This window comes from Giraffa tippelskirchi, chromosome 7, assembly GCF_054371585.1.
Source record: "Giraffa tippelskirchi isolate mGirTip1 chromosome 7, T2T-mGirTip1v1.2.pri, whole genome shotgun sequence".
NCBI lineage: Eukaryota > Metazoa > Chordata > Mammalia > Artiodactyla > Giraffidae > Giraffa > Giraffa tippelskirchi.
This window is the reverse complement of record NC_137281.1, coordinates 74,719,554-74,734,937: the sequence shown is the minus strand read 5'-3', so window position 1 is coordinate 74,734,937 and position 15,384 is coordinate 74,719,554. Positions and strand designations below refer to the sequence as shown.

The window sequence follows — 15,384 nt, the reverse complement described above, 5'->3', positions numbered from 1 at the left end:
AAAACACAAAATATGAAAGGTATTTTTCTATATCCTGTTGAGCAGAACAATTCCTTAAGTGACTTATCTGCCTACCCACTGCAGTGAGTAGTCTTCATTTTTAAGCAGTCCATTCTTTTTCCCTTTGTTTCCTACACTCACTGTTCAAAATTTACCACGAACATTCAGAGGCTTTGAAAAACCCAGAACTAATCTTCTAGTCTAGGATAAGATTATTTAGCATAACTTCAGTGCTGTATTTTCCTATTTCATTTCCGTTGATAGTCCATGGATTTTCTATATAATTGAAGTCAGTTCACTGAAATTTTTACTTCCAAACTGTGTCAGATAGTTTCTCTGAGATAATAGCAAACATTTGGCACAAAGATTTGTTACTAAAATCAACACATATCTAAGGTACTTATTATTTACACTCTAAAGGCCAATTACCTGTTTTGTACTTGCTGGTGTCTCTAAGATTTCTGTCAATGTGCTTCCTGGTTGGTTCCGGATCACATCAATGATTAGTTTTTTGGTCCTTACAAAATAGAGAAAGGAGAGACAGGCTTTCAGATAGCAGTCTTGATGCACAAAAATCTGTTTCTCCTGAGGCAGTGTAAAGATGAGGCTTCAAAGAGAATCCTTTAAAATGAAACTGTCTCACAGAACTTTAGGATGTCTGCTTTAAGGCTCCCCAAAGTTTGTGAATGCTCGATAATCAAAGTCTGGGTTTTATATGCTTGAGGTTGTCAGATTATAGGGGCTTCCCAGGTGGTGCTAGTGGTAAGGAACCTGACTGACAATGCAGGAGACATTAAGAGACCCAGGTTCGATCCCTGGGTGGGGAAGATCCTCTGGAGGAGGACATGGCAACCCACTACAGTATTTTTGCCTGGGAATCCCATGGACAGAGGAGCCTGGCAGGATATGGTCCATAGGTTCGCACAGAGTTGGACACGTCAGATTACAATGTCAGTGTCCTGGCACAAGTATGTCATAACTACTTTTTCTTTTTCAATTTAATTTGTGCTTTTTGGCCATGCTGTGGCAACCGGTGGGATCTTAATTCCCCAACTAGGGATGGAACCCATGGCCCCTGCAGTGGAAGCTCGGAGTCTCAACCACCTGGACCATCAGGGAAGTCCCTCTTTTCTTCTTTTCAGACTGAGACGACTTTCTGATGACCAGGAGGAACAATTGGGCTCATCACTCTGAAAGGAGCAGGAATGATATCTAATGTCCTAACTTTAATAACATTTAAACTTCTGAGCCTGTTGAAAACATCGTAAGCTACTGGGAGCCAGACCAGCTGTTACCGTTGATGCTCTAAGAATGTTATGAAACACTGTGAAGGCCAGTGGGAGTGCAAGTCCCGTGTGGGCTGTGAAGGCTCTGGCTGCCGAGTGACACAGCAGCCTGGAGGAGGGGTGGCTGGGAACCTCCGATCTGGTGGTGGGACTAACCCATCGGTGAAGCTCCCTGTCCTCGGGTGGGAGAGAACAAGAGAGCTGCTCGGTAACAAGAGCTGGAAAACCACTCTGTCAGTGCCAAAACTATGTATTTTTTCATATGTGTTCTTTAGGATAATCAGCCACCCTTTCCTAATTAAAGATCAAGTTATGTAACTATGTACTAAGACTTTAATGTAAAAGGTAAATGGTCAAGTATGCCCCCTTTTACATAAGTAGGAACATTATTGGACACTATGTCCCTTCAAAAAAAAAAAAAAACAAACACGGAACATAAACAGAAGTCGCCTTAAATTACAAACAGGTCTAACCAACGTCTGAAGTTTCATTCTTGTTGCATTGAACCTCAGTTCCTCTCAAGGCATTACATGGTATCACTGGATGATGAATTTCTTCCTCAACTACAGCAGCAAATGTTCATACGGCATGAAAATCGGAAAAGGAAAAGAAAACATCATTCGTGTTTTGAACCCCCAGGGTGGGGGACTGCTCCCAAAGGACAAGAGGAAACTCTCAAAGGGAACTGCAGATATATTATTCTTGCAAATAGGATAAAATCCAACAAGCCATCTGTAACCATTATTTTTCTCCTTTCTTATTTATTTCAAGTTTGTATGAGAAGAATGATCACAATCATTTCCTCTGGCCCATGAGCCTTCACCGCTGGGGATTTTCGAGCTGTCTGGGAATGCACAGGGAAATGTTCCCCCAGAGTCAGAGGTGGACACACAGCTCATTGCAGCCATGTGTGAGACAGCCCTGCTCCTGACAGCCAAGAATCTATTGTCTCCTTCCCCACTCGACTCCTCCCTCCAATCATCATTATAAATATATTAGATGGAAACATCTGGTTAGAAATAAAAGCTCTGGGTGATTTTAAAAAATGTTAACACTTATTTGAAATAATATTCTAGGAATGACTGATGATATATGATTCCAGGAAACTCTTTAGAGAAGCTATCTGAGGACCAGCGTGACCAGGGTCACGCAAGTGTGCCCTTGTAGGGACAGAGAACGTTTATCTGCTTGGGAGTGCCTGGAGGACAGACTGTCCACACAGCCTTTCTCTTGAAATTCTACTTTATGTCAGGCTTCCACTGGAATCTATTCCCGAAGTTTCACCCCAGACTTCTTACATGTAAATAACTGTCCAGTTTCATGACAGGGAAATCACTACTTTGCCCTGCAGTATGCCTAATGGTTAAAGACACTGGAGTCAGACAGATCTCAGGTTGAACCAGGGAGTTGCTTACTAAATGTGTGGACTTGTGCAAATTATAAAGTCCTTGGAGGTGTTTTTTTCTTTTTTTCCCTTCCTATTAACATAATGGAACTCTCTCAGGACTGAAAAGAAGATGCATGTAAATCCCCTCCTTAGAGTCTGACGTGCAGTCAGCATTTGCGTGGTTACTAAAGCATCACATGCTGCCCAAGAGGACAGCTACTGGTCACAGGTGGCCAGTGGGCACTCGAGACATGGCTGGTCCAAACTGAGATATGCAGTAAGTGCAAAACACACACCAGATTTGGAAGGCTCAGAATGAAAAATGGGATGTGTTATGTTGCTGTCGTTCAGTCGCTCAGTCGTGTCCGACTCTTTGTGACGCCATGGACTGCGGCATACCAGGCTTCCCTGTCCTTCACTATCTCCCTGAATTTGCTAAAACTCATGTCCATATTTGGAAGGCTCATTATGAAAAAAGGTATGTGTCATATACCGCTAATAATTTTTTATACTGATTCCATATTGAAATAACAATATTTTGGATATCCTGGGGTAAATTAACATATTAGAATTAACTTCACCTGTTGCTTTTAAAAATATGGTTTCCAGAAAATTTAAAAGTACCTGTGTGGCTCACATTAAACCTCTCTGACATGTACAGCACTGGAGCAGCCCATTCCTGAACACGAAGCCCACTCAGAGAGGCCTGCCTTCCAGTGCGGTCCACTGGACCCAGTGAGTCACAGGATGTCAGCGCTGAGGGGGACCTTTGGGCAACAGTCCAACCCCTGGTTTTACAAATGAGTCAGCTAAGCCCTACGGAGCTCCATTGTTATAGAAGCTCACATTCTATTTTCTAGAGTTGCAGGAAACAAGGTGAATTCCCTTTCCTCCTCCATCAGCCCCTCATCAACCTGCAGAGACTGCCAGAGCTGTCTTCACCCCCCCTTCTACCACTTCTCATTTTCCCAAGCGAAACCCCTCAATTCCTTAAACCTCTTCACAATAGGAGTTAGAGAGTTTCTAGTCCTGCTCACATTTCAGTTAGCCAATGAACTTATGCCATGTTCCCCCACCACCACCTTAATGCAAATATGCTAGATACGGTCTGACCAGTGTGAATCAACTGGTTAACGTTTTGGCCCCACGGATGTTCAGACAATAGGTAAGACAAGCCGATCAAATCAAGGACTCTGCCATCTTTCCTGGATGAGTAAAGTTAAGAAAAAATGAAATACACCAGGGAGTTTATTTGTCATAGCTCTGCTCAAATCCCCCGGCCAATAAATGAGAGTGCATGGTGCTTGTAAACTGGTGTGGTCCCTTAGGTTTGGCCATTGCATTCAAAGGGTGTCTGTTATTACACCATGGCCAGGACCATTCCTGAGCCTCCCCGTCTGCCACCTGCCTTACAATGTGCCCAGGGTTGAAAACGAATTGGTGTTGATGGAAGCTAAAAAGTATTTACAATTTTTAAAAATTCTAATCACGTGATTACACATTTTTATCAGCAGACCTCAAATATCCCCTTAGCCACTTAACTGCTCATGCCAGTTTGGACCAAAACCAAGGATATCTTTCAACTGGATGACAGATGCCTAAACTGAATTATGTGAAAGGAAAAAAACTCTCAAGAGATAACAAGCACTCAGGCAGTTAAGTATGAGTAAAAGCCACAAATAATGCTTTCTACTTATACACACGTACTTCCATAGAAACACAAGCTTAATAAAGGCCAAAAGGATCACATACTTTAAGTTAAATCAAAAGTTAAAATAAGAGGGATTTACAGCTGTACTGCTGCTGCTGCTGCTAAGTCACTTCAGTCGTGTCCGACTCTGTGCGACTGCATAGACGGTAGCCCACCAGGCTCCCCCGTCCCTGGGATTCTCCAGGCAAGAACACTGGAGTGGGTTGCCATTGCCTTCTCCAGTGCATGAAAGTGAGGTCGCTGAGTCGTGTCCGACTCTTCGCGACCCCATGGACTGCAGCCTACCAGGCTCCTCTGCCCATGGGATTTTCCAGGCAGAGGACTGGAGTGGGGTGCCATTGCCTTCTCCGGTTCAATGGATAAAGGAAACACATGCTTAGGTGATTTGATCAGAGTCCAACTGCTAATGTGTGAGACTGGGGCTGTAATCCCAGGTCTTCCTCGGGCTCCTCAACCAGGCTTTTTCGTTTGTTCTTTTAATGCCACCATGCCTGGTAGTGAGAGCTTCCCAGGTGGTGCAGAGTGGTAAAGAGTCTTCCTGCCAATTCAGGAGACTCAAGGGACTCGGGTTCCATCAGGATGATCAGGTCATCATCCGGGTCAGGATGATCCCCTGGAGGAGGAAATGGCAACTCACTTCAATTTTCTTGCCCAGAAAATCCTATGGACAGGGGAGCCTGGAGGGCCACAGTCCATGGGGTTGCAAAGACTTGGACAAAACTGAGCGACTGAGCACGTGCTTGGTAATATTTTCAAAATGGCAATATCCCAGACTGACACTGTAGGCAGATTCTTTACAAGCTGAGTTACCAGGGAAGCCTGTTTCAAAGTGTACATTAATGGAATATCAATGGCCTGTGATATAAAGCATATCAGTGACTAGCTACTTGCTTCCCATTATTTTAGAATTTAATTACCTCACCTCAAAGATAAAGACTCAGATTAGACAGTCTCCAAGCCTCCCATCAATGACACATTTTATAATTATCTGTTAGTAACAAGATTTTGAAATATATACTTAAGGCAAAATGTATTTGGAAGTAAGGCTTGCTTCACATCATGGAGTGAACTCTACTGACTGTTTTGGGCAACACCCAAATTCCACTTCTGAAGAAGGCTACTTGGTCAGTCTTCAAGTTGTTATCCACAGTGAGCACTGGGCTGTTTAGTGAAGGGCTCCGCCAAAGAGTAGGATCTCAAAGTATGCCCAGAGGAAGGCTCTCAAGACCCTAGAGGCCAATGAATGCAGTAAAATACTGAATCTATTAGAACACTGGCCCAATAGACTTTTCTATATAAATGGAAAAGTTGATCTGACAGTTCCAAGGAATCCCAGGCAGCCCAAAGAATCCTGAAAAAGAATAGACTGGAGCATTCATACTTTCCAGTTTCAAAACTTACTACAAAGCTACAGTGATAAATGTAGTGTGGTACTAGCATAAGGACAGACATATAGATCAATGGAATAGAATTTAGAGTCTAGAAAAACCATACATGCATGGTGGATCGGCTTTTGACAAGGGTCTAGACCATTTAATGGAGAAAGACTAGTTTCTTTAAGGAATAATGGTGGAAAACTGGACATCCACGTGCAAAAGAATATTTGGGACCCTAACCTTCCACCATACACAAAAATTCATTCAAAAGGGATCATAGCTGTAAAAGCTGAAACTATGGAACACTTAGAAAAAAACATAGAAGGAAATCTTCATGATCTTGGATTGGGCAATTAATTCTCATATATGACACCAAAAGCACAATAAACAACAAAAAATAGATAAGCTGCACTTCATTAAGTTAAACAACTTTTTCTACAGAAAAGGATCGTACCAAGAGAATAAAAAAGACAACTCCCAGAAGGGGAGAAAATGTTTTCAAATCATATGTATCATACAGATTTAGTATCCAGAACATTTAAGAACTCGCACAACTCTGCAACAAAAAGGTAAAAATCCAGCTTAAAAATGGGCAAAAGACTTTAACAGACATTTCTACAAAGAAGACATAGAAATGACTGATAAGCACATGGAAAGATGCTAAACATTACTAATCATTAGGGAAATGCAAGTCAAAACCACAATGAGATACTACTCCATGCCCACTAGGATGGCTATAACAACAAAACAAAACAGAAAATAAATTTTGGTGAATTATGGAAAAACTGAAACCCTCATACCTTGTTGGTGGGAAAAAAGTCTGGCAGTTCCTCAAAACAGAATTACTGCATGACCTAGCAATTTCACTGCTAAGTATACACCCCAAAGAACTGAAAATAAGTGTTTGAAAACAAGGTGGTATATAAATGTTTGTGGTAGTACTATTCACTATAGCCAAAATGTAACAACAGCCCAAATGCCCATGATAACTATGGCATATCCATACAATGGAATATTATTCAGCCAAAACCATGCTCAATAAAGGAAGCCAGACGCAAAAGGCCACATATTGTATAATTCCAATTATATGAAATTTCCAGAATAGGCAAGTTCGTGGAGACAGAGAGCAGATTAGTGATTTCCAGGACAGGGGAGCAGGGTCTGAAAAGGTGCCCCAGAGATGACTATTTAAAGTAGGGAGTTACTGTGGGGGTGATGACAATATTCTGGAACTAGATAGTAGTGCAGCTTGCACAATATTCTGGATATATTAAGAGCCACCAAGTTGTATATTTAAAAGGTTAGAATGGGGGACTTCCCTGGTGGTCCAGTGGCTAAGACTCCACGCTCCCAACGCACAGGGCACGGGTTCACCCCTGGTCAGGGAGCTAGGTCCCACATGCTGCAACTAAGGATCTCGCCTGCTACCATGGAGACAGAGGACGCCATGTGCTGCAACGAAGACCTGCTGCAGCCACATAAATAGAAAACACCACACTTTTGGAAAGAAAAGTTAGAACGGGTAAAGCGACCTCACTTCAATAAAAATTAATTTAAAAAAAGTTAGGATGGTAACTTTTATGTTGTATTTTACCACAAAATGCAAAAGTAAATACATAAAACCACTGGCTGGCTCCACTCTGTATGGTGACTAAAGAAGCAGACAGTACTTGTGTCCAGCACACCGTGGGGGAGATGGGTGAGGGGGACCCACACAGGGGCTGAGGCAGCTGAAGAATGCGCCAGGCCTTCCCGGCCAGGATGTACCCGCTCCCAACAGGTCTGACTTCCATGGTTTCGCTTTCAAAATGTGAATGCCCCAAACTCGCAGAAATGTGGAAACGTGTATTCAGCAATGAGTATAAATATACCTGATGTTCAGGCTGTCTGATATTTGAGACCATCCCAGTCATGATCTTCCATTCATTAATGCTGGCATTTGAGCTGACTGCATTTAGAAAATGGCGTTCAAATACCAGACAAAACGAATTATGAAAAAATTTCTTCCTCTGACTTCTAAAAGACAAAGCTCATGAGATCATAGGATAACTGGCCTGATTGAATTTACATGGTGGAACCACACCATCTGTATCTCCAGTTACCGCTGTAATTGGCACATGCTCAGAGGGGTCCAGGGAGCAGCCTCCACAGTTTTCTCCTGTTTTGCTCTGTTGCCCTGTCCCAAGTTGTCTCTCTGCAAGGGCAATCTGACTTGGTCACCAGTAGTTGAAAGCAACTGCCTTCAACTCTAATGAGGTCAAGGTTGTGCAAGAGTCCTGCAGTCTGTCCTGGGTCCTGCAGATGAGCAGTGCTATCCATCGCACTGCAGACCCTTGAAGGCAGGTACTCTTAAATGACTTGCTCACCACTGGGTCCTCAACTTCAAGCCCACCGCCAGTGACACAGGTTGAAACTCAAGTATTTGGCTATCTGAACGACCAGAGCCTTAGAGATAACCGGAGCACAACATAAGCAAGCCTAGTAGAAGAAGAAAATATGTATGTACTACAACATAGCACACTGAGTTAAGCTTTTTTTTTGCCATTTTCATGGGATTGAATATCTGGAAAAAATCAAGTAGAAATGAGTGCTGTCTGAGGCATGTCAGTGGCAGAAGAGAAAGCTCCTGCTGCAAGTGAAAACAGCCTCAGAACTCAGGAAGTGTAACTTGGGAGTCATGTGTAAAGTATTATTTAAATATTTATTTCCTTTTGCCCCCATTTCCCACTTCCGTTTTCTACTTCACCCCAATGTACAACTGTTCTAATGTGCTAATATGAATCCATTGGTTCTATTAGTTTTTAAAAGCTGTACGTTGGGTGAGCACCTGGTTTTAATTTATGACATTTCAATTCATGGTGATGGACCATTCTCTCTTACTCCGTATGTAAAGGACTGATATACAAAGTCTTCGAGGCCTTGACAGGAAAAAGTACAGTATTAAGAGTATGAAAACTTCATCTGAAATCTTCAAGGACAGGAGGCTGACTATAAATAAAGTCAAAGTTGGTCAAGTTATCTAGGCTCAGTTTAATAGAAAAGATGTCTAATAAGTCAGAGAACAGTATTATGTCTTATTGTGTGTGGCTTTGACGTTAATGTTTTCTACCAGAAAATAAATTAGGTACAAGGTATTTCCTTGAATTTGCTTGTTCTTTTGACTACTGGAACAGTTATTTCCTTCCAGCTGCCTGAGGACTTTCATAGGCTGAGTTAATCATTTCTTAAAGGGAAGGAATCAAATTACTACAAGGAAAACTAAAAAATAAGATAAGCTTTAGAAAATATTATAATATTTAGGTCTCTCAAATTATAAAGAATCTATTATTCTTGGTTAGATTTTTGATGGATAAACATACTGTTTTTCAATATTTGGGCTTCCTTGGTGGCTCAGTGGCAAAGAATCTGCCTCCAGTGAAGAGATGTGGAGATCCCCTGGAAAACGAAATGGCCACCCACTCCAGTATTTTTGCCTGAGAAATCCCATGGATGGAGAAGCCTGGTGGGCTATAGTTCATGGGGTCGCAAAAGAGTTGGATACAACTTAGCGACTAAAACGACAAACAATAACATTTCAATATTTAAAAATGACTTGAAAATTTAGTCTAATTTGAATTTGCATGGTTTACGATGCATAATTGGGACTTCCCTGGTGGTACAGTGGTTAAGAAAAAGTGAAAGTGTTAGTTGCTCAGTGGTGTTTGACTCTTTGTGACTCCGTGGACTGTAGCCCGCCAGGCATCTCTGTCCATGGGATTCTCCAGGCAAGAATACTGGAGTGGGGAGCCATTCCCTTCTCCAGGGGATCTTCCCAACCCAGGGGTTGAACCCTGGTCTCCTGCATTGCAAGCAGATTCTTTACTATCTGAGCCACCACAGAAGCCCAGTGGTTAAGAATCTGCCTGCCAATGCAGGGGACACCAGTTTGATCCCTGGTCCAGATGATCTCACAAGCTGTGAGATATATACAGATCTCACATATACAGATCTCACAGGGCAACTCAGTCCATGCGCCACAACTGCTGATCCCAAACTCCAGAGCCCACCACCTGCAACTATTAAGGCCTGTGTGCCTAGAGTCTGAGCTCTGCAACATGAGAAGCCTGCATACTGCAACTAGAGAAAGCCTCTGCATAACAATGAAGACCCAGTGCAGCCAGAGATACATAAATAGATGAAATTTTTAAAAAAGATGAGAAAATGGAAACGTGTGCTCTTCAAGCCCCAGACTTACTTGATCATGAGGCTTTGGCCATCTATAGCTTCACCATCACCTATGTCGTACTTGCTGGTCAGGTAAAGGGAAATCTCAGTCTTGGAGAGTTGATTTAGTGTGTTTACCTTGTCAGGGTCATTAGGGTCAACAGCTCCTTCCCCTGCAGAATAAAGTACTGTTATTTCCCAATTCACTGATTGTGACAGTGGCATCAACAATGTAAGACAAAGGTTCTGTAGGAAACATGGGGCTTGGTAGTTGAGCAGGAGATCGTGGTCCTCAGAGAAAACCACATTCCAATATCCTTACCGTGGCTTTTAAAAATCTTTGCATTAAACATTAAAATCGCATGGGACATTGATATTCAAAATTTGAAAAAATTACTGAAAGAGAACTGCCAATAAAAGACATCATCGGAAAAAATAACAAGGAACTTTTAGTAAATTTTGCTCTTTTTCTTTCTTTATGACTGACAAATCCTTTTTGACATATATAGAGCTTCAAGAATAGTAAATTGTTTTATAATTGAGCATACTAAGAAGTACAGAATCCTTCATGTAGAAAGGGGCTAGTGTAGTGATTATCCTTTAAATAAACCTGTGTATTAAATAAATAAGATTTTTTGATCTAGGACAGGAAAACCAACCAACCAAATATAAACCAGAGGGAAGACACCCTTACCAAGAAAAGATTCCACATTAGGTACCTCTTCCAGCAACTCCAACAGTTCATTCAATAAGTCATTTTTTTCAGGTGCAATCGCATCTTGGTGTTCCAACAAGAGCTTTACATAGAAAGAAACACACACAAAGATACAAGTAAATTCTCAACGGCTACCGTATTTACATAGTTCTCTTCCTGATTTTTTATGATAACTTTCTTCTGATATTGTTTGAATCTTAAATACAAGTCTGACATTTATTAAAATTAGAGACCACAGAGAAACACAGTTTGTACTTTATCTTAGAGGCAAGTGCATACTCTATCAAGAAAGTGTAGATTTTATGAAAGGTGTTCATAAACACTCTTTCAGCAAAATCTTGCAAAATCTGTCCAGAGGCAATCTTCTTCCACCTAAACCCTGTGCTTCTTCCACGTTTATATAAAAGGTCAAAGTTGAGGGATAAATTAGGAGTCTGGGATTAAAATATAAACACTACTACATGTAAAGTAGATAACCAACTAGGACCTACTGTATAGCACAAGGAACTATCCTCAATATTTTGTAATAACCTATAAGGGAAAAGAATCTGAACGAGTGTATATATGTGTGCGTACATATACACACACACATATACATACACAATATATATACATATATATTCTGAATCACCTTTGTTGTATACCTGAAACTAACATAACATTGTAAATCAACTATACTCCAATAAAAAAGAAAAAAAGTCAAAGCTGGGGGGAAAGAATCTAAAATAATGCAGAAGTCTCTTAAACTAACATGGTAGCAAACTGCAAGGACATTTCCATCTCTCTTCAGAGAAAAATTACACAGTAATCAAACACTATACACAATGGAATATTACTCAGCCATTAAAAAGAAGCCAGAAAGAAAAACACCAACACAGTATACTAACACATATATATGGAATTTGGTAAACCGGTAAAGATAACCCTGTATGCAAGACAGCAAAGAGACACAGATATACAGAACAGTATTATGGACTCTATGGGAGAGGGCGAGGGCGGGATGATATGGGAGAATGGCATTGAAGTATATAAATTATCATATGTGAAACGAATCGCCAGTCCAGGTTTGATGCATGATACAGGGCGCTCGGGGCTGGTGCACCGGGATGACCCAGAGGGATGGGATGGGGACGGAGGTGGGAGGGGGGTTCTGGAAGGGGAACACATGTACACCCATGGCAGATTCATGTCAATGTGTGGCAAAACCAATACAATACTGTAAAGTTAAAAAATAGATAAATAAACTAATTTAAATAAAAAAAATAAAAAATCACTATTAGCTATTTTATTTTTTTGAGATGTTTAGTAATAAACTTATTAAGATATAATTCACATACCATACAATCCACCCATTTAAAGTATATAATTTAACATTTATTAGTATATTTCATAGAGTTGTGCAACCATTATCACACCAATTTTAGAGCATTTTTAGCATTTATCCCCTGTCCAAAGAAACTCTGTATCTTTCAGCAGTCATCTGAAAATCACCTTGTTTTCATAGATTTTCCTCTTCTGGACATTTTATATGTATATAAATACATATATATAACCATATAATATGTGGGCTTTTGTGATTAGTTTCTGCACTATTAGCTATTTTAATCTGTCTGGCATTAATGATCTTTCATGGGTGGGGATGGCAGAGATGCCCATATGATTCCTTGGCCTGAGACTCAGATGTACCAGCTGGTTCTTCCTTTCAGAATTCAAAAAAAAAAAAAGGATCAACGGCAACACTGCTGGGTGTTCACCACGTCTTAGAGGCAATAATAACTCTGGAGGAAGAGCAGCATCCAGGACAACACATTTGCTTTTGTTTTCATTTAGAATTAAATTAAAACAATGTTTCCAAAATATGAGACTGGTACCCGTGGTGATAGGAAATATTTCAGTTGTTTTGAGTAACTATCTCACAAAACAAAAATCTGAATCATGTGATAAAATCAGTCTTTTCCATTTTTAATCTCTCTTTTTCAACAGCTTTACTGAGATATAATTAACACATGACTGAGCTTCCAGGTGGCTCAGTGGTAAACAATCCACTTGCCAATGCAGGAGATGCAGGAGATGAGAGTTCGGTCCTTGGGTCAGGAAGATCCCCTGGAGTAAAAAATGGCAACCCTATCCAATATTCTTGCTTGGAAAGTCCCATGGACAGAGGAGCCTGGCGGGCTGCAATCCATGGGGTCACAAAGAGTTGGACACGACTGAGCAACTAAGTATGCAAGCATGATGACTAAAGATGTTGAGCATCTTTTCATGTGTTTATGACTACTGTATATCTTCCTTGAAGAAATCTCTATTCAGATGATTTGCCTGTTTAAAAAATTATTTTTATGTTTATTTAATTATAGTAAAATACAGATCACAAAATCTACCATCTTAACCATTTTAAGTGTACAGTTCAGTAGTGTTAAGTATATTAATGTGCATCCAATCTATATAACTCCTTAATCTTGCAAAACTGAAACGATATCTATTCAACAACTTCCCATTCCACCATTCCACTTTTCTGTCTCTGAATTTGACTACTCTAGGTATCTTGTATAAGAGGAATGATACAGTATTTGCCTTTTTCCATCTGGTTTACTTCACTTGGCATAACATCCTCAAGGTTTATCCATGCTGCAGCATCAGAATTTCCTCTCTACTTAAGGCTGAATAATATTCCATTGTATGTCTGAATCACATTTTTCTATACCACATTTTGTTGATAAATGAACACTTGGTTGCTTCCACCTTTTGGCCAATGTGCAATGCTGCAATGAACGGGAAGGTACAAGTGTCTTTGACTTTGCTTTTTGAGTATATACCCAGAACTGAATATGTTAACTTTTTTGAGAAACGATCACATTGTTTTCTATAGCAGCTGTACCATTTAACATTCCCACTGATAGTGTAACAGGGTTCTAATCTTTCTATATCTCTGCTAACACATTTTCCAGTTTTTGTTTTTATATTAATAGTAGCCACCATAATGGGTGTAAGGTGGTATCTTGTGTGTTTGTTGCTTTTTTTCCAAATCAAATGACAGATTCATTGGCTGTCTCTGTTATACAATGAGGCAAAATCACTGCAGTTTTGATTTGTATTTCCCTAGACATGAGTGATGCTGAACATCTTCATGTGCTTGTCAGTCATCTGTCTTTGGAAAAACATTGATTCAAGTCTCTAGTTCATTTTAGAATTGGGTTGCTTTCTGTTGCTATTAGATTGTGGGAATGGTTTACATATTCTGGATATTAACTTTAAATTAGACATGTGATTTGCAAGTTTTTCTCCCATTCTGTAGGTTGCCTTTTCACCATGTTCATTGTGTCATTTGAGACACAGCTGTCCATTCTTATTTTCAGTTGCCCATTTTTAAATCGGATTATTTATCTCATCATCGAGTTGTAGGTTTTCTTCATATATTCTGGATACAAGTTCTTTGACAGATATACTATCTGCAATTGTTTTCTCTCATCCGCTTGGCTGTCTTCTCAATTTCCTGATGGCAATGTTTACAGCATAAAAGTTTCTAACTTTGAGGAGGTCCAATTTATGTTTTTTTGGTCTGTGTGTCTTTTGTTTTTCTTTTTGTGGGTTATACATTTGGTGTCGTATCTAAGAAACCACTGCCTATCCAAGGCTGCAAAGGTTTACTGCTATTTTTTCTTCCAAGAGTTTTATATATATATATATATATATATATATATCTTAAAAGATTTATTTATTTATGGCTGTGCTTGGTCTTCTTTGCTATACACAGGCTTTCTCTAGTTGTGGTGGGTAAACTTCCCGTTGCAGCGGCTTCTCTGGTTGCGGAGTCCAGGCTCCAGGGCCTACGGGCTTCGGTAGTTGTGGTCTACGGGCCTAGTTGCCCTGAAGCATGTAGAATCCTCCTGCACCAGAGATTGAACCCGTGTCCCCTGCACTGGCAGGCAGAGTCTTAACCACTGGACCACCTGGGAAGTTCCCCTTTCTACTCTCTCTCTCTCTTCTAAAGAATTATATATATACTTCGTTTTTGGTTATGTGGGATCTTAGTTCCCCAACCAGGGATGAAACCTGTGCCCCCTGCAGTGGAAGTTTGTATTCTTAACCACTGGGCCACCAGGGAAGCCCGTCCATTCTGTTTTAATCGTGAAGATTAGCAAAGGAGAGAGTTATCTGTTCAATGTCGAATTTTCCCTAACATTCCCTGATGCTTACAAATTAGGTTTTTAAGAAAGGAAGAGGAAGTCTCAGGTGCATAGCTTCAAGGAAGCAACTATGTTCAACTATTGTGTTTTCATTACATTCATCTACTTTTAAAGTTTCTGTCCACTGCAAGGCATGCTAGTTTTTCTACTACGGTTGGATTTAAAAGAAGATGCTATATGAATAATAAAGATGATAGAAAGACATAGTGAAATCTGGAAGGGTGGTACAGTGGATGTTTGGGGGGGAAGGTAAGTCAAAGACAAGAATAAACTAAGCAAGGTGGATCAAATCAATTTACATTCTTGTTCTCTCAAGAGAGGGGACAGCTGATTTGGCTGCTGTCTCTGGAAGGGACGATTTAGCAGCCACCTTCTACTCTCTATTCTGACAATTAGAGAACATAAAAAAATCTGGAAATGTCTCCCTCAAGAGCTGATTTTGAGGTTCTCTATGTTCCTTAGGGAACGAGGGGCAAGCATATGGCCAAAGGTCTGGCAAGTCGTGCAGCTGCCATGCTT

The 15,384-nt window shown here is 40.5% G+C and overlaps 1 protein-coding gene across 14 annotated transcripts in view; it reads right to left on the bottom strand.

The window, feature by feature from the left end:
* Positions 1-15,384, bottom strand: part of IQGAP2 (IQ motif containing GTPase activating protein 2) — a 307,037-nt gene that overhangs the window by 11,919 nt on the left and 279,734 nt on the right. For all 14 annotated transcript variants that reach the window (XM_081505894.1, XM_081505895.1, XM_081505897.1 and 11 more), the window contains 3 exons: positions 10,658-10,760; positions 9,995-10,136; positions 430-517 (listed from right to left, as the gene is read on the bottom strand). In XM_081505894.1, coding sequence (XP_081362020.1) covers positions 430-517; positions 9,995-10,136; positions 10,658-10,760 — 333 coding nt within the window. The remainder of the gene's footprint in view (positions 1-429; positions 518-9,994; positions 10,137-10,657; positions 10,761-15,384) is intronic.